The 25,000-nt window shown below is 45.9% G+C and overlaps 1 protein-coding gene across 2 annotated transcripts in view; it reads right to left on the reverse strand.

Moving 5' to 3' along the window:
• znf516 (zinc finger protein 516) overlaps positions 1 to 25,000 on the reverse strand; it is a 66,244-nt gene that overhangs the window by 8,264 nt on the left and 32,980 nt on the right. For both annotated transcript variants that reach the window (XM_084053273.1, XM_084053274.1), the window contains exons 2-3: positions 16,664 to 19,065; positions 6,006 to 7,502 (exon numbers count right to left, since the gene is read on the reverse strand). In XM_084053273.1, coding sequence (XP_083909399.1) covers positions 6,006 to 7,502; positions 16,664 to 18,473 — 3,307 coding nt within the window. In that variant the 5' untranslated portion in view covers positions 18,474 to 19,065. The remainder of the gene's footprint in view (positions 1 to 6,005; positions 7,503 to 16,663; positions 19,066 to 25,000) is intronic.

Here is a 25,000-nt window from a genome sequence, read left to right on the forward strand (position 1 = left end):
CATCCTCCGTCCTCTGTCCTCCATCTCTCTCTCCCCCCACTCCCATCAATCCCCCCCCCCCCCCCCCCCCCCCCCCCGCCCCCGACCCCCCAGTCCACACACACACACACACACACACATGCCTGTGCGTGTGTGCACCAGCTTGGCATATACCTGGGCAGTGCCCGCTGGTGCAGAGAGCTAGAGCTAGGGTAGTGAGGAGGACAGCAGGACAACAGGACAGGGGGACAAGGGGCAGGGTGACAGAGAGCTTCTCTGGCAGCTCTCTAGCGCTGAAGCCTCTGGATACTCTCTGCAAACCACCGTTGAGCTGCCAGCCCTTCTCACTGTGACACGCTCAGGAAAGACAAGACACGACTGTGTACCGAACGCCCCCATTCTACCACACACCAAATAAAGCACACACACACACACACACACACACATCATTCATGCATGGATGCATGCCAAAGTGCACTTGTCGCTTCTTGCACGCGAACAGACACGCGCAGGACAAATGCTGGATGCGCATCACTTACATATCACGAACGCGTGTGTATTATATACAATGCACGCCAGCGGTGGAAAGTAACTAAGTACATGTACTCAAGTACTGTACAATGCGTCGCGATGCGACACATTGTGAGCTTGTAGATCTGCTATTTTCAAAAGATTTTTTACACATTTGAAAACTTGAAATGGGACATTCTGCACAATGAGTACTTTTACTTTTCATACTTTAAGTACATTTTGATACCAATACTTTGGTACTTTTACTCCAGTAAATTTTGAATTCCGGACTTTTACTTTTCGCACCACTGCACTTGTCGCTTCTGCACGCAAACAGACACGCGCAGGACAAATATGTTGAATGTGCATCACTTACATATCACAAACACATGTGTATCATATACATGCACGCACACACACAGTACATGAATGCACACACACACACACACACACACACACACAGACACACACACACGCACACACACACACGCTAACCAAGAGAGGAGCCAGCCTCGGTTGCTCAGAAAAGGTCACTTTATAGCATGTGACTCAAAGGGCTAAGGCAGAGCGTGATGATATGTGCCTGGACGGGTGACAGTGATGTCACCGCGTCCTCCGCGCTCTGGGGCTGTTGTCTCTGACCCCTGGCTCTCAGCACTGCCCTGTCTGACCTTAGGAACTCAAACCCACCAAAGTGGGTGAAATTACAGGGATGTTTGGTTAATGACCATTTCTGAAGCAGCTGGTGGGGTAATAATTATTATGCCTTATCCCACCCTATGGTATATGCTTCACTTCAGCTCTGCACCCCCCCAACCAACCACTTATAGCCTACTGTCAGTGGTGGAAAGTAACTCAGTAAATGTACTCAAGTACTGTACTTTAAGCACAATTTGTAGGTACTTTTTCTTTACTGGAGTATTTTCAATTTTCAATACTTTTACTTCTACTCCACTACATCTCAGAGGCAAATATTATACTTTTACTCCACTGAAATTATTTGAAAACTTTTGTTACTAATCTTTGTAGATTTTGATTATTATTACAAAACATACATTAACCACTTCAGCCCTCTATATACATTTCGGCCATTTGAAAATAGATGATCTACAAGCTCACAATGCGTCGCATCGCGACGCATTGTGAGCTTGTAGATCGGCTATTTTCAAATGATTTTTTACACATTTTATACATTTGAAAACTTGTGAAATGGGTCATTCTGCATATTGAGCACTTGTACTTTTGGTACTTTAAGTACATTTTGATACCAATACTTTTGTACTTTTACTCAAGTAATTTTCTTATTCCGGACTTTTACTTGTAACAGAGTATTTCTATATTGCAGTATTGATACTTTTACTTAAGTAAAATATGTGAGTACTTTTTCCCACCACTGCCTACTGCAGGGGTATTCAACTAGATTAGGCAGGGGGCCACAACTGTAAAATAATTTGGAGTCGGGGGCCACACAGCGCAAATGCACGCGCGCACAGCGCGCGAAATTTTTCGGGTCTAATTCGGTCTAATTCAGGTCTTATTCGGTTCTATTTGACCAATATAAATCAACCTTTTTTCGGGTCTAATTCGGTTCTATTTAAGGTTCTAAGTTAAGTTCCAATGAAAGATGGCCTTTCAAGAACTAATGAAGGATAAATAAATTTGTACTGTTTTAACTTTGATAACATAAATCAAAGTTAAAATAAATAATAATTATGAAAATTAAAAAAAAAAAAAAAAAAAAAAAACTTTTTTTTTTTTTTTTTTTTTTTTTGGAATATGTCCAGGGGCCACAAGGAAGCTCCTCGCGGGCCGCACGTGGCCCGCGGGCCGCCAGTTGAATATCTATGGCCTACTGTCCTACCCTCTTTTTCTCTCTCTCTCTCTCTCTCTCTCTCTCTCTCTCTCTCTCTCTCTCTCTCTCTCTCTCTCTCTCTCTCTCTCTCTCTCTCTCTCTCTCTCTCTCTCTCTCTCTCTCTCTCTCTCTCTCTCTCTCTCTCTCTCTCTCTCTCTCTCTCTCTCTCTCTCTCTCTCTCTCTCTCTCTCTCTCTCTCTCTCTCTCCCTCCCTCCCTCCATCCTTGTCTGTGTGAGTCTCTCGTCAGGCGTATAGCCCTGACCTAAACACTTTGTGACAGCTTTCTGGGAGAATTGGGGACTAGGCATGCCTCCAAGACCCTGAGAGAAGCAAAGGTTTCTCTCTCTTCTCTCTCATGCTCTGCATTTATACGGCGCTGTGCGTAGGCCTGTCACAATTATTACATAATCGTCTAATCGCAATTATTTTATATAATCGCAATTATTTTTTGCATAATCGTCATAATCAATTCCATGTTAGAAAATTATATATTTTCAAAAAATGTCAAAAATAGTGGAAATAGCAGATCTATAAGCTCAAAACGCAACGCGTTTTGAGCTTATAGATCGGCTATTTCCACTATTAATGTTTATTTTTAAGTATAAAGTAATCACATATGTGTTATTTGTCATATCTGCCCTGTGCAACTTTTGTTTACGAAAGCTAAAAGCCAAACAGAAATGTAATTTTTATTCATAATGTTCCATTCATTTTCAACGACAGAAACACAATTAAACCGTTAATCGCAATTATTTGAGTGATAATTAATCGTCGACTTAAATTTGTAATCGTGACAGCCCTAGCTGCGCGCCGGTGTGTCGCACGGGGCGAAAATAGCACATGTACAAGCTCACAACGCACGCTCGCTGCAGCGCGTTGTGAGCTTGTAGATCAGCTGTTTTGTCGTAGCCTGGCATGGCCTGCTAATATCACTGCGTAGATATTAGTCTGGAATCTCTGTGTGGAACCTGAATTTCCGAGGGGCAAATTCAACAAAATGCCTCTGGTGATAAACCCGCCCCATATTTGCATACTGGGCCCTGATTGGTCCCTCACAACTTCGGAGGGAGAGAAATGCAATCTCTATGGAGAGGGGCCAGAGCTAATCTGCCGAGGGCATTTTTTTTTTTGCAATGGCGGATTCATCTGGAACCAGGCTAGTTTTCTCGGGTGTGCAGCTGCAACGGCACGCAGCAAAGTATAAATTGAGCCTTGCATCTTTCCCAGTGAAGAACACTGTTTCCCAAACAGTGGGTTGAGACCCATTTGGGGGTTGCAGATACATTTTTATCTTTTGTTTCCTACTTTTGTCATTATTATTATTATTTTAAAATATTTTCTAAAGATGTCCGCAAAAGAAAACCATTTTTCAAAAAGAATTTCATGAATGAAATAAAAATAATCAAAGAAATTCCCTAAATTAGAAAACAAATGTTTAAGAAGTAGTGAAAATAGCAGATCTGCATGCAAGCTGAGCTTGTAGATCTGCTATTTTCACTAGTTTGTGTCCCGGGGCAAACATCTGATTTCTCTTTTGGGGTCTTGACATGAAATGTTTGGGAACCACTGATCTAGAAACACAAGTGTAGCACGTGCATACAGGCAAACATAATCTACACATGCGCGCACACACACACACACACACACACACACACACACACACACACACACACACACTGCCCTAGATTCTGCCTTTTATCACACCTTACGAACGTTAAAAACCTCACACGTGCGAGCGTGTGTGGTGCTCTTTAATGCATCTCTTTTTCATTATTCACAACTTGGAGTCACGGAATTTCTGTCTGTCAGCCAGATGTTGGCTTTCTTTGTCTGTGTGCACCTGCATGAATACAGTGTAAATGTGTGTGTGTGTGTGTGTGTGTGTGTGTGTGTGTGTGTGTGTGTGTGTGTGTGTGCAGTGGTGGAAGAAGTACTACTATTTTACTTAAGTAAAAGTATCAATACTGCAATATAGAAATACTCTGTTACAAGTAAAAGTCTGGAATTCAAAATGTACAAGTAAAAGTGCAAAAGAATTGTCATCAAAATGTACTTAAAAGTACCAAAAGTAAAATTACTCATTATGCAGAATGTTCTGTTTCAAGTTTTCAAATGTATAAAAATCTTTTGAAAACAGCAGATCTAAAAGCTCACAATGCGTCGCATCGCGATGCATTGTGAGCTTTTACATTTTCAAATGGGCGAAATGTATATAGGGCTGAAGTGGTTACTGTAAGTTTTGTAATAATAATCAAAATCTACAAAGTAACTAGTAACTAAAGTTTGCAAATAATTGTAGTGGAGTAAAAGTACAACATTTGCCTCTGAGATAGTATATCTAGAAAGTACTGAAAATTGGAAATACTCAAGTAAAGTACAAATACCTCAAAATTGTACTTAAGTACAGTACACATGTACTTAGATACTTTCCACCACTGTGTGTGTGTGTGTGTGTGTGTGTGTGTGTGTGTGTGTGTGTGTGTGTGTGTGTGTGTGTGTGTGTGTGTGTGTGTGTGTGCCTGCCTGCCTGCCTGCCTGCCTGCCTGCCTGCGTGCGTGCGTGCGTGCGTGCGTGCGTGCGTGCGTGCGTGCGTGCGTGCGTGCGTGCGTGCGTGCGTGCGTGCGTGCGTGCGTGCGTGCGTGCGTGGGTGCGTGCGTGCGTGCGTGCGTGCGTGCGTGCGTGCGTGAGTGTGTGTGCGTGCTGTGCATGCGTGAGTGAGCATGCATATCAGAGTGCATGTTGTTTTGACATTTTGTGCACTGCATATCGGTTGCAGAATTATGTCAGCTGTCAATCACCCGTTAAGATTTCCCAACATGTCTTGACATCTGAACTCTGATCCTCAGCATGACACACTGTACTGTACGTACAAGAGTCTGTGGCTTCGTACTGCATGTTGTTCACATGCTAGCTAGTTCCAGTGGTGTGAAGTAACTAAGAACTTTTGCGTAACAGATATTGCTCAGGGAAACAAAATCATGTGCCTCTTACACAGTCAAAATGCTCTGTGTCGGCCGGCACTCAACGGGCATCGGCCTACAATGTCTAGGTATGTACGTAAATCTAGCCTCTCATATTGGTGACATCTATGCGCTTCTGTTGTGTACAAATAATTGTTGACGACGTTAACAAAAACTGCCTCTTTTATATGGGATGGCTGCAGTTTTTCGATGACATCAGGGACTATGTCATATCTCCAAATCTAGTTGATCTGTCGGGTGGTTCCTAGGATACAAGGGGGACACACCCAGAGAAACAGAGATTCTGTGCATTCTTCAAGGACCTCCATATATAAATAATAGGACTAAATAGGACACAGACAGATAAAGACATTTGTGGATTTTTGGTTCTGGACAACCACCGGTCTGACCGAAATACCACTCTGCAAAACACTTCATCGGGTCATCACCACAGTGTTGATTTCGTCGACTAAAACTATGATTTTTTGTTTTGTTTTAGTCAGCTACGATGACTAAAACTAAGACTAAATATGTTGACAATTCCGTCAACAAATAAAAACTAGACTAAAATGTTAGGGAGGGACGAGTGGACAAGAGATCCAGTAGAACTGAAAGACACACACACACACACACACACACACACACACACACACACACACAGACATTTCGTGTCATTCACAGACGCAGTTAACCTGCTCCTTACCAGTGGGGTCCAGCAGGGCGTTGGCAGCGCCCCAGCGGTGGTAGAGGGCCGCCAGCTCGTGGGGGCTGTAGTTCTTGAGGAAGCTGAGGACGTCCATGGGCATCTCGTGATGCGCCTCCGCCATCGCCTCCTGCTTCACGTCCCCACGCACTCCTCCCGAGGACAGGGAGGAGCTGGAGGAGGAGTTCTGGAGGGCGTGCCCCCCGTGTTGTGTCTGGGAGGAGGAGGTCCCGTAGCCGCCGTGGCCCACTGAGGAGCTGTGGGTGATGGTGCTGGGCCGGGAGGAGGACAGGCCCGCCGCTCGCGCCGCCTGGCCGTGGGAGTTGTTGGCATGTGGCTGATGATGAGGCTGATGGTGGTGGTGATGCTGATGGGGCATCCTGGAGGGCTGGGGGGAGCTCCTGGCTCTGCTGTACTCCGCCAGGCCGTGCTTGCTGGACAGCATGAAGCCCAGGCCCTCCTGGGGCATCATGTAGCGCTGCTCCGCCAGCCTGGCTCGCCCCGACGCGGAACCGGAGGAGGCGGGAGGGGGCGCCGAGGGACGCTGCTGGGAGGAGATGCTGCCCGTGCTCTTCTCCAGGGAGCCGGCCAAGGACGAGGAGGAGGAGCCTCCCCGAGGGTAGAGATCCACCTTGGGTCTGGAGTGAGACGGGTGGTCACCTAGGGGCCGGCTGCCACCACCGCCACCGCCGCCGCTGCTGCTGCTGCCCGGCCGGACGGCATGCCTCGCCGCCTGGGAGCCCGAGCTGGATGAGCAGCCTCTGGAGGAAGGGGTGGAGGAAGAAGAGGAGGAATTGCTTGGGTGACCGGCAGCCGGCTTGTTGCTCTTCTTAGGGGTCTCGCCGGAGTACGCCGGGGGCTGGGTGCGAGGGGTGCGGACCACCGGAGGCAGCGGGGGACACTCCTTGCCCTCCAGCACCGGCGGGGGGCCCGTGCGTCTCCTGGCGTACGAGGAGCCGTCTCTGGGGCGCTTCAGGCCGTTCTTCAGGGCCCACTTAGGGGCCAGAGAGGAGCTGCTGCTGTTGATGCGGTGCGACACCGTCTGGTGCATCCACAGCACTTCTGGGTAGCGGGAGGAGTAGGAGCAGAAGGAGCACTTGTGGCTGGGGAGGCCCTTCTTTAGGTCCAGGGCCACGGGGGAGGGGCCTCTGTGGACCTCGGCCTTGACGCACAGGTCCAGGGGGGTCAGGTTGGGGTCGGAGGAGGGCGACGACTGGCCGGGAGGAGGTTTGTCCACAGAGGAGCGGGGTGAGAGGTAAGGGTGGGGGGGCGCAGCAACGGGGTTGGGCAACCCCTGGAGAAGGGCCATTTTCAGCTTGGGGTAGCCGCTGGGGTTGCCTCTGTCCGAGCTAGAGCTGGAGCTGGGGCTGGGACTGGGGGCGGGGCTGGGTCTACTGCCGTCCTGGGTGGCTGGGTGTTGGACGCGGACGTGAGACAAGTAGGCCGACGACTCTGTGGCGACAAAGTCACACAGACTGCAGACGTAAGGCTTCTCATCTGTGGAGGAAGAAAGAAGATGATAAGTGACTCTGATGGACAATGTGAAACGGTTTTCCCTGCTATCATCAAAATGAGATGCAAAGTACCTGCAAGATATCTCAGTCAGTGTTATGTCACATTGTCTGTGCCCGAAGGCACACCAATGGGCAAGTCAAAATTTCAAGACACACTTGCATCCATAACAAAAATAACTGATCTTCAAGCAAACAACACGTGGCCGGCTTGTGGCGCTGCAAACTCACGTGTCACAGCGGCCACTGGCCGCTGTGACACGTGAGTTTGCAGCGCCACAATTGAGAATAACCGATTAACTAATAAATAAATAACAATTTTGTCTACAATAACATGCCCAAAATAGGGACGGCAGGTTGAGAATGGTTGAAAAATATATATTCCAGGGTATAGAATTTGCCTCAGAAATAGTGTGCAATAGTGTTTTTTTAAAGAAAAAGAAAAGAAAGAAAACCATGATGGTTTACTAGTTGTATATATATATTGAAATAGTAATGTGTGGTTGTCACAGAATCCCACAGCACACCTGGGCTAGTCCCACAACACACCAGTGTGCCTCCGCACACCGTTTGGCAATCAGTATTGTTCTCCTCAGATGTAGTTTTTGCCAGTAGCCACTTGGTTGCAGTATTGGTCTGGTCAGTGTTACCATCCTCCATACAGATACGTCTGTTTTCAACTGGCCATAGTAGTACTGAGAATAAAACTATCAGATCTATAAAACATATACGGTAGATCATCCACCAGTTCTCAAATAATAATTGCTTAGATCCCAACCATGCTGACTATTATTAACATAACATTTTCATGACCTGATGTACTGTATGCATCTACCTAATGGACCCTGGTTACTGAAGACTGTCCAGTGCGTTTCCACCAGTTCGCCACAAGGTGGCATACATGTTCTACCTGACTTATCGAGAAGCACATTTTATGTGCTCGGAAGTATGAACATCCTCCCACAACCTAACAAAGACACAGATTCAAAGATCTCACTCCCACGTTTCATGATTCAATATTGTCTTCCTCACACACACGCAAAGCTTGAACCCACAAATGCGTGTGGTTGCATGCATGTCATCATCATCGACCACTTTAACCCTCACCACTAGGGTTAAGGCTTATCCTATAGGCTAGACCAGTGGTTCTCAACCAGTGGTCCGGGGACCACCAGTGGTCCTTGAGGGGGTTCCAGGGGGTCCCCAGCCAAATTAATAGTTAGGAACCAAATTGACCCTTATGTGTGTCTGTAACTCTGAGAGTGTACAAATGGACCCTAATGGGTCCATTTGGTTCCATTTGTACACTCTCAGAGTTAAATGAACACCTAATGATGATGATACAGTGTAGATTGGGACCCCTAAGAAATCAAAATGGTTGAGTCCCTGGCATATCTTTTTAAATGGGGGTCCGTGGGCTAATATGCGTCAATTTGGGGGTCCTTGATGCAAAAAAGGTTGAAAACCACTGGTCTAGACCTTACAGCAACCTTGAACATAAGCCCCCTAACACCAACAGAATGTAACCAGCCTTTTCCTCGCTCTGTGTCTACGAGCGCACACACACACACACACACACACACACACACACACACACACACACACACACACACACACACACACACACACACACGCACAAACGCACACACACACACACACACACACACACACACGCACACACACGCACACACACGCACAAACACACAAACGCACACACACACACCCACACACACTCTCTCAGACCAGTAACCTGCCATCTGCTTTCCATTTGCCTTCCTGTTGGCACACCAGTGCAGTGGCCAACACACACCTACCCCGGTGCCAAGGCTACGCCCCCGGGCTGGGTAGAGTGGCATCACAGAGACCTGAGATTTATGTTGTTTAAAACCAAAAAAACGTATATATATATATATATATATATATATATATATATATATATATATATATATATAATATACTCTATGTTCTCACTTTCTCTCGCCCTCTAACTTTTTCTCTCTCCTTCCTGCCTTTCTCCCGTATCACCTCTTCTATAGCTCGAGTCAATCTATCTTTATTCCTCGTGGGAGAAGAAGGTCTGTGGTTCCCATAGAGCAGGTCCCTGTGCCTGGGCTGGGCTGCTGCCAGGGAGGAAGCCATGCAGGAAAATAACCTCAATGTGAGGTAAACAAACATGGGGAGGGAGGGGGGGGGGACATCCGCCCGGCATCGTTTCTAAAAAGAGTCACTCTCTCTCTGTCTTGATCCTGAGCTACTCTCCTCCTCACCTGTACTCGCATGCAAACGCACGCGCGCACACACACACACGCACACACACACACACACACACACACACACACACACACACACACACACACACACACACACACACACACACACACACACACACACACACACACACACACACACACACACACACACACACACACACACACACACACACACACACACACACACACACACACGTGTGCTCAAAGACTGTGTATATATATGTATATATATATATATATATATATATATATACACACACACAAACAGACAATGCGCTCATAGCGCGGCACTGCTTGTAGATCTGCTATTTTTGAAAAATCGTGAAATAGCCAAAGTGTAAAATCATGTTTTGTGACACAGATGCGTTCCAGGTCTTAATGGCTTAAGCAAACACACAAACACATACAGGTACACGTGCACACATGCACCCACCCACCCACGCACGTACACAGACATGCAAATGCACGCCTTGCACACAGCCCTGCAGGAGCAATTAAGACTAGAGTGCTAACAGGCTCTGTCATTGAAGTGACACCTATCTCTCACACAAGAGTGAACAGAGAGCTGGCAGAGAGAGGAGAGTCACAGGCAGGCAACGAGCTCAGGAGCAGACATCTAAATCAGCCATATAGCTGCTCTATGGATCTCACTCTAAAGAAATGAATGTCCTAATCTCACTGCAGCACGATTATTCAAGAGCTGAATTGTGTCCTTACGTCGTTAGGTAAAAGTCTAAATTTGAGGCGCACTTAAAAATGTGGTGCATTTTATGTCCAAAAGATTATAAGGAAGTTGGATGAAAATGCTGCACATCACTTATGTTTACTTTGCTCGAGCCTGAGGAAGGCTTTGGTTGGAACATGTTGGTGAGACGGTGGGTCACGGTGCCTTTTTCCTTTAACCATTAAAATGGTTAATGGTGCCAGCTTCGTGGCAATTCTGCGCGATAGGAATCGAGCCACTTCATAGGAACTTAGCATTCCATCTAATCACCACACACCTTGAAGGATGTTAGAATGTCATCTAATACGTCAATTACAATGAACAGTGTGGGCGGGCGGGTGATTCACATGAAAAGCAGCCGGCCTACTTCTCTAGATGCCTGCGTAGAAACAGCGTGGACAGACAGCCAATGTGTCATCAGAGGATCGTCATCGCTCAATATGATTTGCCTAAAAGCAGTGGTGGAAAGTGACTAAGTGCATCACTCAAGTACTGTACTTAACGTACTTTTACTTTACTTGAGTATTTCCAATTTCCAATACTTTTACTTCTACTCCACTTCATCTCAGAGGAACATATTGCACTTTTACTCCACTACAATTATTTTAAAACTTTAGTTACTTAGTAGATTTTGATTCCATTCCATTTTTTGATACTAGTTAACTCCGCTACATCTCTGAGGCAAATAATGTACTTTTTACTCCACTGCAATTATAGGACAGCTTTAGTTACTTTGCAGATTTAGATTATTAATGCAAAACACACATTAACCACTTAAACCTTATTTTATAATTTGGCTATTAGAAAATTTGAGTACTTTCACTTTGGTACTTTAAGTATATTTTGATGCCATTACTTTTGCGCTTTTACAGTAGGCCTACTTAAGTCAAATGTTGAATACAGGCCTTTTACTCGTAAGTTAACAGAGTATTTTTATATTGTAGTATTGCTACTTTTACTTATCCACCACAGCCTAAAATGCTATCGTGTTTGTTTGTATTGCCATAATGCTCACATTCCTACTCATTTGCGTTCTCACTGAAGCCTATGGCGAGCTACACTGCCATAGAACCAAGTATAAATGAATCTTTAAGTATCTCTAGGGGATAAAGGGACACTGGGGCATTTGGGACATGGTGTGTGAGTGTGTCCTCTGAGTGTCTCTGTGTCTCCACCGCCTGCCTTTCTCTCTCCATCGCGAGGTGACTCTATAAATAACCAATCCCTCAGACATGGTCCTGCCTGGCTGGCTGCCTGGCGTCCTGACTGCTGCCTTGTAAGAATGAGTGGATGAGTGACAGTCAAAGCAGCAACAACAGGTATACATTAACCCCATAAAACCGGGAACACATCTGTGTCACCACTTAAACCATTATTTTATACTTTGGCTATTCAAAAAATAGCAGATCTAAAAGCTCGTAGCGTGGCACCGAGTGCTGCTATTTTTGAAAAATCGTGAAAATGTGTGCAAATCTTTGAATATATATATATTTTTAAAGCAAACATTTAACTCAAATCTTTGCTTCTGGGGGTCCCCGGAACAAATTATTTTGAGATGAGGAGGTCCGTGGACAAATACATATCATTTTGGAGGTCCTTGACATGACAACGTTTGAGAACCACTAATATAGTAACATAAGATTTTTCAAAACACTGTTAGGATTTAGAAAACATTTTGTAGAATCGTAACCTCAGGCCTTAATGGGTTAAGGATTATGTATCAGTCAGAGGGAACGCATAAAGGAATGATTAGATTGACAGAAGACGGCTGGTAGATTGATTGGTTGCTAATGTATGCTAAAAATCCATGTGGATGGAGGATGGATGGAAGGAAGTAAGGAAGGAGGAATAGAGAGATGAGGGGATCATTTAAGTCGAGCTGAAATGGTATTTCGTAGAATAGGGGGGGGATATTATGTAGAGAGGAGGGCTGCGTGCGTCTCAGCCAATCACAGGGTTTGGGGGCGGGGATTGAACTGCGTGGAGCTTTGAAACCTCCAGAGAGACAGACGCCCACTAATCTGCACGTCTCCTTCCCACCTATGAGCACTCATCTCAGGCAAGGCAATCTACAATGAGGGCCTCAAAGTAAAAAAAAAACGATCAAACTAGGCAGTTTAGTGTACTGTTTCACAGTTTGTAACGCGGCCACCGTGTTGGATACGGCAGCAGCATACAGCATAGACAAATTAATGGAATTTATTTTGAAGTGTGTTGGGGAAAATGATGGAAATGATTTTGATTGATTCTTATCTTCTGATTTTTAAAAATGAAATCCATAAAAATGGGTGCACGACCCACAAATGGGTCCCAACCCCAACAGTGGCATATAGCAGTGGTTCTCAAACTTTTTCATGTCAAGGACCCCCAAATAGAGACTTATTACCCCGTGGACCCCCATTTGAAAAGATATGCCAAGAAAGATTTTTACAGCTCTAGCAGTGATTTTCAACCGTTTTAATTTCAAGGACCTCCAGTTAGACATGCAATTAGGCTACTGACCCCCATTTAATGGCATTTATGTCTGGGACCCCAATTTATATTGTAAAATTAATGTTAATTTAACTCTGAGAGTGTACAAATGGAACCAAATGGACCCGTTAGGGTCCATTTGGTTCCATTCGTATACTCTCTGAGTTACAGACCCATAAGGGTCAATTTGGTTCCTGACTATCTATCATTTAGCTGGGGACCCCCTGGAACTCCCTCAAAGACCCCTGGGGGTCCCCAGACCCCACTTTGATGGCAATGGCAGAGAGCACCAACCTTCTAGTGTCTGTAGCATCATTCAATCTTAGCGCTGTGTGGAAGATTGATTGACAGGCAGGTGTCATCATTATTATTGGTTGGTACGTGCTGACATAAGCGCATGTTATTTTGTTTTGCAAGAGGAAATCAAGATTGGATGCATTATTCTTTTTACATTTTCTTTGGCGCTTATTATTAAACTAGAGGTTTGGTGAAAGAATTATAGAACAAGTTGGTGCTGGCCGCTATGGCTGTTATTAGTTATGATTGCAGTTTTATGTGGTTGTCAATCTACTCACTCAATTATCATCAATTACTATACAAAACTATATTTATTTGTGCGTTCTTTGCCCCTCCGTGTGTGTGTGTGTGTGTGTGTGTGTGTGTGTGTGTGTGTGTGTGTGTGTGTGTGTGTGTGTGTGTGTGTGTGTGTTATTACTCATGCATATTTCAGATATATTTCATTATCTAAAAAAATTAACCATATGTTTTACACATATCGGCATTTCCCCCAAATACATCCAAAATAGATATTTCTGTTCACGTGTGTGTGTGACAGGCAGCCTGTGAGTCCTGCACCCCCCTGCCCCCCCCCCCCCTGCCCGACAGACAGACAGACAGACAAGACGGACAAACGGCATCTGTTTCACCATGTGACCTGGCCCATGATGCAGCACAGCTTTGTTGTAAAAGCACGGCTCTCTGCTCACAACTTTCTGAGGTTGCAAGTTCATTTGCCCCCACAGCACAGCCCCGTTATTCAACGTCGGTCGGTCTGGTCGGGTGGGGAGTGTTTTTTCTATCTAAGTCTCTCACAGCCAGCCCCCAGATAAACATTCATTAGAATCAATCCCTGACGTCAGAGTACTGCAGGATATTCCCAGTCTCCCATGACTTTGGAACAATCATTGAGTGGGAGAGAGAGAGAGGGAGAGAACACTTCACACTACATTTACTACCATGAAGGAAGTCCACTCCAGCTCATAGCTATTGGAGAGAACAGAGCTCTCTTTGTTGTTGTGTTGTGGCATCAAGTTTGGGAGCAAAAAAAAAAGGCAAGAGAAAAAAAGGGGAAATAAATAGCTACTGTAATAAGAGGTGTTTCGTTCCCTGGTTCTGTGTATAAGGCCCTAGTTTTATTCCAAAGTTCTTGTTGAATGTCTGGTTATCCATTAAACGCAGTGCTGATGTTCGAAGTTAACCCATTAAGACCGGGAAAGCATCATCTGTGGGTCACTTTTTAAGATTTCTTTGGGCTATTCAAAAATAGCAGATCTACAAGCTCATAGCGCGGCACCGAGTGCCGCGCTACGAGCTTGTAGATCTGCTATTTTTGAAAAATCGTGAAAATGCGTGAAAATCTTGGAATACATATTTTCTATACGAACATTTGTAAAATGTTTAGTTCCAGGGACCCCCAGAAGCGAAGATTGTAGTTACAAATGTCCGCAATTTCAAATATTTGCACACATTTTCATGCTTTTTCAAAAACAGCAGATCTACAAGCTTGTATAACTGACATTTTTGAATAGCCAAAGAAATCTTAAAATGACACAGATGCGTCCCAGGTCTTAATGGGTTAAAGGGGGGGGGGGGGCAGACAGACAGACAGACAAACAGATTTTCATGGCAGAGAAATAAAAAAAGGAGAGCAAAAAGACATTTTCAAAACACAGATGAAGGGGGGTTTCCTGACACAGGAAGAGTTGAAATAGCACACAGCTCGATCAGGGCCTGCAGAGAAGCTGTTGCTATTTTTGAACGTCTACACACCGCCAGGGAAGATTGGAAGCAATCACTGACTGTGCTTAGCATGCCATCGCCGGCTGACAAATTTGCGCTTTTAACAAGTTAGCGAGTTAACAGCTAGCAGGCTATCTGTGTCTTCTCACGGGGGAAGAAAAAAATACAACACTTTTGACACATGCACTGTAATTCCTTTTATCGTAAATCAGCCGTGCCTGTATGTTTTCGCCCTCGTAGTGGGCAGGGTTTTCTCTTTTTTTTCCCCTTCTGTGTTTATGGGTTGTGGAGGTGAAAAAATGTCAGGCATTCCAAAAATGCCCCTGTTGTCTATTGTAACACAGTGTTCAAAGGCTCGCGAGTTCATCTAAGCGTTATACTGTTTACTTCGTTGTCCATGAACACTTAACAGCTGCATTGGCCTCGACAGTACACCTTCCAGTGACAATTAATGTTTAATGACCTTCCCTTATACAGTTGTTTATTTTAAACACGTCCCCCTATAAAAAAGAAAAATAGCTGCCTTGAAATGTAATTGCGGTGTTTGGCCACCGGGGGGATCCAACTCCCCACTCCCCACAGAAACATGGTCAGTGATGAGCACCCCCACAGCAGTGGACGTTTCACCAACAGATGTTGGCTACCGAGTGACTGTCAGAGTCGGGGGCCTTGAGAGGGAGGTCTGGAGAGGAAATGGGTCAGGAATGCTTCTCCTTTGCTCTACCTTTGACCTCAGCTGCTTATACTCCAGTGTAAAAAAAAAAAGAAATCTCGACCAAAACATTTATACACATACATTTGAATAATACAAACGTGTATTTGGAAATGTGTGCATACTATTTACGGCATTTCCTACATACCGATGTACCTATTCCATTGTCTATAGCATTGACAATGGAAGGACCCCCCCCCCCCCCCAGGGGTCCTTGAGGGAGTTCCAGGGGGTCCCCAGGTAAATGCTGGATAGTTAGGAACCAAATGGACCCTTATGGGTCTGTAACTCTGAGAGCGTACAAATGTAACCAAATGGGTTCCATTTGTGGAATTTTTGAGTTGGGTTAAATTAACACTGATTTTACAATATAAATTGGGGTCTCAGAGATAGAAATGCCATTAAATGGGGGTCCGTAGCCTAATTGCATGTCAAACTGGGGGTCCTTGAAATTAAAATGGTTGAGAATCACTGCTAGAGCCGTAACAATCTGTGATGCCTCTTGAATGAATCATGACTGGTAGCCTTTTCTAGTTTTCACTCTGTAAGAGAGGAGCTGTGTAGCACTGTCAATGTATTGTGTGATCTGTCTATGTATTGTGTATCTATGTTTTGTTTTGTGATTTTTTTGTATCCTGATGGCTGCTTGGTACAAAATGAATTTCCGCAAGGACAATAAAGTATCTATCATCTATCTATCTATCTTCTCTTATGGGGGTCCATGGTATATCTTATCAAATGGGGGTCCCGGGCTAATAAGTGTCAATTTGGGGGTCCTTGACATGAAAAAGATTGAGAACCACTGGTCTATAGTGTTTAAAATGCAAAACGGAGAGTGTAAAGCGAAATACAACATTGAGTTAAAAGTTATTTCTGGTGCCCTGGTAAGGAGAGCATTATGTAGAAAAAAGGAAATGGCTGTTCAGAGTTAGAGTTGTGTTCTGACTTACCGGCGGCCAACTGGCCTGCATCGGCGGTGTCCATCTCCGAGGCCTCTCCGTTTCCCAGGGTGGACGCCGGCGGCGAGTCTCCGTACCCCGGGGTGCTGGGCCGACTAGGGGAGCCCGATTCCGGGTCGCTGGTGGAGCCCCAGCGATCTCCTCTCCCCGCTCCTCTCTCCTTCTCTCCTCCGGAGCCCTCCTTTTCTTTCCTGTGGACCCGCTGGTGGACCATCATCTGGTGCCGGCTGCGGAACACCTTCCCGCACTCGAAGCACTCGTTGGACTTGGAGGAGGAGGTCTGGGAGGTCTGGGACGGCCGGCGGCGGTCCTGGCGGGACGCCGGGCGGTACTCGGAGTCGCTGAGGCTCTCGGGGGTCCTGTCCCCGGAGGAGGCGTGGCTGCTGCTGCGGCGGCCCGAGCTGCGTCTCTCCTGGCCCTTCAGGACGTAGCGGCTGCTCTCCTTCTCGTAGACCACGGCCGCTCCGGCCAGGGCCTCCGGGCCCATGCTTCCTTCCCCGGACGAGGCCTTGTAACTGGGCTCGATGGGCTCCACCACCCTCCCCCTGGTGGCCAACTGCCAGGCCTGGTAACTGCACACTGGATCCAGCTCTGGGATCCTGTGGCCCAGTGAGTTCTTCTCCTTCTCCTCCTCCCCGTCCTCCTCAGACTTCCCCTCGGCGGACCCGAGGTTGAGGTAGTCCAGGAGGCGTCTCTTGGCGGCCGGCGAGTCTTCGTCGTCGCTGGGTCTGCGCTGGCTCTGGGGCCTCCTGGCTCCGTTGCCGTGGACTTTCTCGTGGGCCCTGAGGCTCTCTCTGCTGTGGAACAGGTTCCCGCATTTGGAGCAGATCTGGTACACGGACGTGACGGAGCTGGCGGAGACGTCGGGGTCCTGGGCCACGTCGTTGATGGTGACGGCGGGTTCCGAGTTCTCCACCTTGGTCCTGGACTTGGACTTGGTGTTGTGGGTCTTCATGTGGGACTTGAGGAACCAGGCCTCCCGGAACCGCCGGCCGCAGATGTGGCAGCAGTGCTCCAGGATCCCGGCGTGTTTCTTCATGTGCGACTTCAGGAACCAGGCCTGGGTGAAGACCTGGCCGCAGGTCTCGCAGGGGAACGTTCCGTCGGTCTGGGGCTGTTGGACCGGCTCTGCCTCCGTCACGGCCTCCTCCTTGACCGAGCAGCTCTCCTCCTCCGTGTCGGCGGTGATGTGGACCTTCTCGATGTGGCTGAGGAGCTGGTCCTCGCGCTGGGCCTCGTAGCCGCACAGCCGACAGCAGAACGGCCGCTGGTCCGACGTGGGCTTCTCTCTCTTGATGTTTCTCGCCGGCGGTTTCCTCTTGCCCTCCTCCGCTGCGTTGTTGTTGTCTCCGCCGCTGACCACGCGGTTACAGGCCGAGCTGCTCTTGGTCGGGCTGGTCCCTCCGTCGAGACCCTCGGAGACGCCCACCTCGGCCGCCGCGGACGCCGCCTCCTCCTCCTCCTCGGCGCCGCCCTCGTCGTCGTCGTTGGAGTGATGGCTGGAGAGCGTGCCCAGCTTGTGGCTGCGGATGTGGACCTTCAGGTTGCCCTTCTGGGACGCCCGGTGGTCGCAGTACGGGCATTTGTACGGACGCGCGCCCGTGTGGCGCCTCATGTGCTGGGACAGGGAGCTGAGGAAGGGGAAGCTCCGTCCGCAGATGTTGCAGTCGTAGGCGCCGGGGGTCTTGTCGTCGTCCATCTCCGCCTCTTTCCCGTCGCTGGCTTTTGTCTCTCCGTCCAGCTCTCCCTTCAAGCCACAGGACTGGGTCTCCATCAGCTCCACGCCGTCTCTGGGGTTCATGGCGGTGCAGGCTAGAGTCTATCCTAGCCTTGGCTGGCCCTGCTGCAAACTATCTAACAACGGTAATCCCACTGCTATCTGCGGCTGTACATCGAGGGCTATGTTTTTTTGCGTTGTCAGGGGGATCCCGATGCTATCTGCCTTTGCTCATCTAGTTGTTGTTAACGGAGCATCCAATGTACCAGCTCGCCCCAGCACTCTCTGGTTGTTTAAGACAATGTCATCCATCCATCTTCATCTAGCACCTAGCAATGAATCTGGGACTTACAATTTGCTGTGGCACGGTACAAAAGCAGCTTACCCGGCACAATCATCGATTGTGCAGAGCTATAGTAAATTTTAACTTTCTGCCAATGAGAACATATCTCATAGCTTATACTCCGTGTTGTGTGAAAGTGAAAGTTTCAAGTCCTCTCACTGTTGCAGTTTCCCAGGCCTTGTTATGGGCGGTGTCTGTGTCAGAGCCGAGCTAATCCACGACCCCTCTTCTTTTCATTTCACTGGCCCTTTCCTTTGGTTTTCGTTTTCAGCACATCAGCAACTTCCAGGACACAGCAGTTGAGTTGCGCAGCCCCGCTCAGATACTGTCAACCTGCGAGACAGAGAGAGGAGAGAGGAGAGAGAGAGAGAGAGAATAGGCAGGAAGGCGAGAGGAGAAACAAAAAGGACAAAAGAACGAGTTAGTATAGCCAACGCATGGCAGAAGCCTCTGTGTGTTCTATTACATATTTGCATAAGCAGCTCTGCCAATGTGTCAGCAGCAGTAGTAGGCTTATATGCGTCATGCAGTTGTTCTGTTTGTACACGAGCACCTCCTACAGTGTAGGTAGTAGCATGTAGCATGTACTACTGTATGTCTGTCTACAGCCCTGTCTATGCACCACAGCGCGGGTGTGTGTGTGTGTGTGTGTGTGTGTGTGTGTGTGTGTGTGTGTGTGTGTGTGTGTGTGTGTGTGTGTGTGTGTGTGTGTGTGTGTGTGTGTGTGTGTGTGTGTGTGTGTGTGTGGTAATTGTGCACGAGCCGGGCTTCAAGCCCTGACGCCACACTGGCTGAGTCAACACTTTGCACAATCACAGTGGCGGGGTAGAGCAACGTTCACATCAGCAAGATCAGCAGTGCCACCATATTCCCTCCCTGCCGTGCCGGGCCGCGCACACACACACGCCTGCTTCAACTGACACTATCACATGACAGGGATCTTAAGTACACAACAGGAAGTGGCTCTTCAGACAGTTTGCTTTGCTCTCTTTTCTCCAGTCACAAACTGGAGTAGAGTGGAGGAGGGGGGAGGGTTGGGCTGGGCTGGGTTGGAGAGGAGAGGCAGCAAGGGGGGAAAGAGAGAGAAACAGAAACAGAACAAGCGAGAATGAGAGAGATAGACTAGAGAGAGAGAGAGAGAGAGAGAGAGAGAGAGAGAGAGAGAGAGAGAGAGAGAGAGAGAGAGACATCAAAACCAGATCTATAGTGAGGTTTTCTACTCTTTTATCTTGTGTCTAAATCTCAGGCCTGCAGCTCAGACTGTGGGCTCAACAAAAAGCACAGTGAACAGGAGACACATTCTGAGAGGACGACTTGCTTTGCTTTATCGTTTTTCAAACTGTAAACTGTGGAGATAGAAAAACGAACGAAATTAAACGTTCAGGAAAGAGAGATACTGATATAGTTTGTTACTGAAAATAACAGTCTTACAAGAAGTGGGGTGTTCATTAAAACAAGAGGCTGTGTGGAAATGTGGACTTTGAAAATTGCATGAAGTATGACTGACAGCATTATTAGAGGCTATTATATGAACTGCCAGGACCCATATAAGCCCCAGATAGTGCCAGACTGTAATTAGAGGTGGATAATTGATCATAATCATAAGAGGATAAGCTGGGGGTTGGGTGGGGAGTGGGTGGGGGGGATTTCTGAGGGAACAATCATACTTCTTACATCTCTCTCCCACTGCCAAAAGCACCCACTCTGCCACCACATAGAGCCATGCGTTCTAACAATGATTTATGCTCTTCAAAAATCAGCGTGGCCCCAACACTTCCTCCTAGGATATTTGATAAGCCTAACGTTGCCGGGCAACACATGTCAATTCCCGGAGCCACTAAGCGAGGACGATAGCTTTGAAGTGAAAATGTAATACCAGGAAGTGGAATCGCAACTTGTTTTTATAGAAGCATTGGTTTACTCCAGTGGTGGAAAGTAACTAAGTGCATTTACTTAAGTACTGTACTTAAGTACAATTTTGAGGTATTTGTACTTTACTTGAGTATTTCCAATTTCCAATACTTTTACTTCTACTCCACTACATCTCAGAGGCAAATATTGTACTTTTACTCCACTACAATTATTTGAGAACTTTAGTTACTAGTTACTTTGCAGATATACATTATTACATTATAAAACATACATTAACCACTATAGCCCTATTTTATACCTAGGCTATATTAAAATAGACGATCTCACAACGTGTCGCATCGCGATGCGTTGTGAGCTTGTAGATCTGCTATTTTCAAACATTTGAGTACTTTTGGTACTTTCAGTACATGTTGATACCAATACTTTTCTACTTTTACTCAAGTCAATTTTGAATTCCGGACTTTTACTTGTAACAGAGTACTTCTACATTGCAGTATTGATACTTTTGCTTAGGTAAAACATTTGAGTACTTTTTCCAACACTGGTTTACTCCATGCAATAGGACAACAAAAAAAGGGTTTTTGAATGCCTTACTGCTGTCAAACAAACGCAAAATTGTAATAATAGAGGCGCTAATATGAACTAATCATTTTAACCCATTAAAACCGGGAACACATCTTGTGTAACCACTTTAAGCATTATTGTACACATTGGCTATTCAAAAATAGCAGATATACAAGCTCATAGCACGGCACCGAGTGCCGCGCTATGAGCTTGTATATCTGCTATTTTTGAAAAATCTTGAACGTTTGTGCAAATCTTTGAATGTATCTATTTTAAACGAACATTTTTAACTCAAATCTTTGCTTCTGGGGGGGTCCCTGGAACAACATATTTTACAATATGCGCTATGAGCCTGTATATCTGCTATTTTGTGAATAGCCAAAAGCATAAGATAATGGTTAAAGTGGTTAAAATCTAAAATGACAGATGCTTTCCCGGTCTCAAAGGGTTAATCATCAATCATTTTTAACTATTTGTCTTTCTTTATTCTTTTTTTTCCAATACAAATGTACAATGTGTCCCTGTTGTGTGTTATCATAGAATTAGGCTGAAATAACATTTTGTTAGAAGAATGGCGAGGGTCCATCAAGGGTCTTAGACCAGTAAGGGACCATTTGGTTCCTTAACTATGAATCATTTAGCTGGGGACCCCCCTGAAACCCCCTCAAGGACCCCCTCAGGGTCCTCCGGAGCCCACGTTAAGAACCACTGCTTTCTTTAAACAGCTCCGGCTTTTCTCCAACATGTCCGGGTGAGTCAGACTTAAGTTACTCTAAACCCACACACACTCCACTTTTACCCTCTCGGTTAAATGAACACTCTGGATTTGAACGTGCACCTTGTCAGCCAATCAGCTGGGTCTGATGCTGCTGTGTAAATATGGCTTTAGTAGAGAAAAAAAACAGCGACCTTGGGTTTGACCTTTCAAGGTCATTGAAGGTCATGGGTCATGTTGCCAAATGGAATGGATTTTATAAAAGTAAATCATCTTTTTTTTAACAGTTTTTCAAGTTATAGTTGAATAAACTACATTTAAAACAAATGTTATCTTATGTGAATTGATTGCAGGATATATATGTGAATATTTAAACATATGATATTTGAGGAGAAGATTTCAGATGTCTGTCTGGGTGTATTTTCTTCTGTAAGATATATTTTTTTTAAACATAAGAAAGGCATAAAAGCCCAAAATTAAGCCCAAAACTGCATCTATAATGGCAAAAGAAAACAACAACTACAAAACCATTACAACAATAACATACAGTATAACAACCACTGACTGTAGCACCGAATTTGTAAAACAAAAATTGCAGCGACAGATTTCGACGACATTTCGGCATTAAAGTGAAATGAAGTGCCTGTGCCGACTGCCCTTTACTGCTTTAGTGATTTGTAGCAATCACTTAAAAAAAAAAGAAAAAAGACTCTCTGAAGAATGTTTGGATACTTGACACACCACTTCAAAGCTGCAGCAAATAAGCTTGATTGAATTACATCCAAGACATGAAGGGTGACAAATCAACTGCTGATGGACGTAAACACGTCAAAATGAGATGTTTAGGCCATCCCTCCCTCTCCCTCTCTGTCCCTCTGTGTGTCTGTCTGTCTGTCTCTCTCCCTCCCTCCCTCTCTCTCCCCGCCCCCAAATGTCACTCAATACTTCCTAGCTCGAGTGGGTTCTGGTGTTAAAAAGGGGATTATGATCTTATTTCTTATTAAATAGCCAGGCTGATTGGAGGCGGTGGGTAGAGGAAGAGGATGGTGTTGGGGTGGTGGTGGGTGGGGGGGGCGGAGGGACGAGGGGGGCTTTAAACCCATCATCCACCAGACAGTCACATGTGCAAATTAAAATGTAATGAGATTAGGGCCCTAGAAGGGGAAACAATGCTGGCTCCTTGCTGGCATACAGACCAAGAAGGAAGGGAGGGGGGGGGGGGGGGGGGGGGGGGCACAAATTGGCTTAAGAAAGGAGAAATTGTCCAAATGGGGGAGAGACAACGGGACAAGGTGACCATTCACCGGAGTCATCGAAAAAAGATGCAGTGCATGAGACAGTGGTGGAAAAAAGTACTCAAATGTTTCACTTAAGTAAAAGTATCAATACTGCAATGTAGAAATACTCTGTTACAAGTAAAAGGTCTGGAATTCGGAACGGATTTACTTGAGTAAAAGTACAAAAGTAATGTTATCAAAATATACCGGAAGTAAAAGTACTCATTATGCAGAATGTCCCATTTCAAAAGTTTTCAAATGTATACAAATCTTTTGAAAATAGCAGATCTACAAGCTCACAATGCGTCGCGATGCGACGCATTGTGAGCTTGCAGATCTGCTATTTTCAAATGGCCGAAATGTATATAGGGCTGAAGTGGTTCATGTATGTTTTGTAAAGTTAACTAAAGTTCTCAAATAATTGTAGTGGAGTACAAATTTTAAGTTTCAAATGTATTTTTATTTTAAGTTACCTCAAAATTTTAAGTTACCTCAAAATTGTACTTACTTAAAAAGTACAGTACTTGAGTAAATGTACTTAGTTACTTTACACCACTGCAGTGCATGAGACACTACAGCTCTAATGTTGAAGTGCACCATGGTTTCCTCCGTTTGTGTGGATCGCACCATGCTATCACGGCTGCCAAGAATGGCTCCGTTTGTTTACCATGGCTGTCATGCGGCCTCGGGCTAAACTAGCCCAACAACACCGACCCCGACACACACCCACACACACACACACACACACGCGCACACACACACACACACACACACACACACACACACACACAGTGACGCTTCGCCATTGTCAGGAGAGTGTCTGTGTATCTGATATCAGATATGACAACGGACACTTAACATGCCCCAACACAAGTCCGCTGCATGGGACTCAATAGAAACCTACTCACCTGCAGTGGTGTGAAGTAATTAAGTACATTTACTCTCAAGTACTGTACTTGGGTAAAAATGTGAGGTATTTTCACTTTGCTGGAGTATTTCCAATTTTCTGTACCTTTACTTCTACTCCACTACATCTCAGAGGCAAATATTATACTTTTACTCCACTATCATTTACTTTAGTTACTAGTTACTTTGTAGATTTTGATTATTATTACAAAACATGCATTAACCCCGTCAGCCCTATATACATTTCGGCATTTGAAAATGCATCGCAATGCATCGCGACGTATTGTGAGCTTGTAGATCTGCTATTTTCAAAAGATGTTATACATTTGAAAACTTGTGAAATGGGACATTCTGCATAATGAGTACTTTTTACTTTTGGTACTTTAAGCATATTTTGACAACAATACTTTTTTGATACCACTACTTTTACTCAAGTACATTTTTTATTCCGGACTTTTACTTGAAACAGAGTATTTTCTATATTGCAGAATCGATACTAAAGAAATGTGAGTACTTTTTCCCACCACAGCTCAGCACCTGATATAATGACCGCTGCGTCAAAACAGAAACAACCCCCCCCCCCCCCGCCCCAACCCCCACCCCTCCAATCCCAACCCACTTCTCACTGTTTGAACCTCTGGCTGATCTCCTGCTGAACGTTGAACCACGGTAGTGAGGAGAAGGAGGAGGAGGAGGAGGAGGAAGAGGAGGAAGTGAGAGGAGGGGGGGGGGGTGGGGGTGGAAATCCGCTCGTATTTTCCCATCGATCCACACAGCCCTTCAAAGGGGCCGGGCTATTTCTGTTTCCACTGCACGGGGAGAGAGAGAGAGAGAGAGAGAGAGCCCTGAGACGCACATCTGGAGCTGGTCTAGCACCAGCATTCTTTGGCGCGTCAACCAGGGCCAGCAGAGGTCTCTCTCTCTATGTGTGTGT

Source organism: Gymnoscopelus microlampas (genome assembly GCF_963454915.1).
Source record: "Gymnoscopelus microlampas genome assembly, chromosome: 3".
In the NCBI taxonomy this organism is placed as follows: domain Eukaryota; kingdom Metazoa; phylum Chordata; class Actinopteri; order Myctophiformes; family Myctophidae; genus Gymnoscopelus; species Gymnoscopelus microlampas.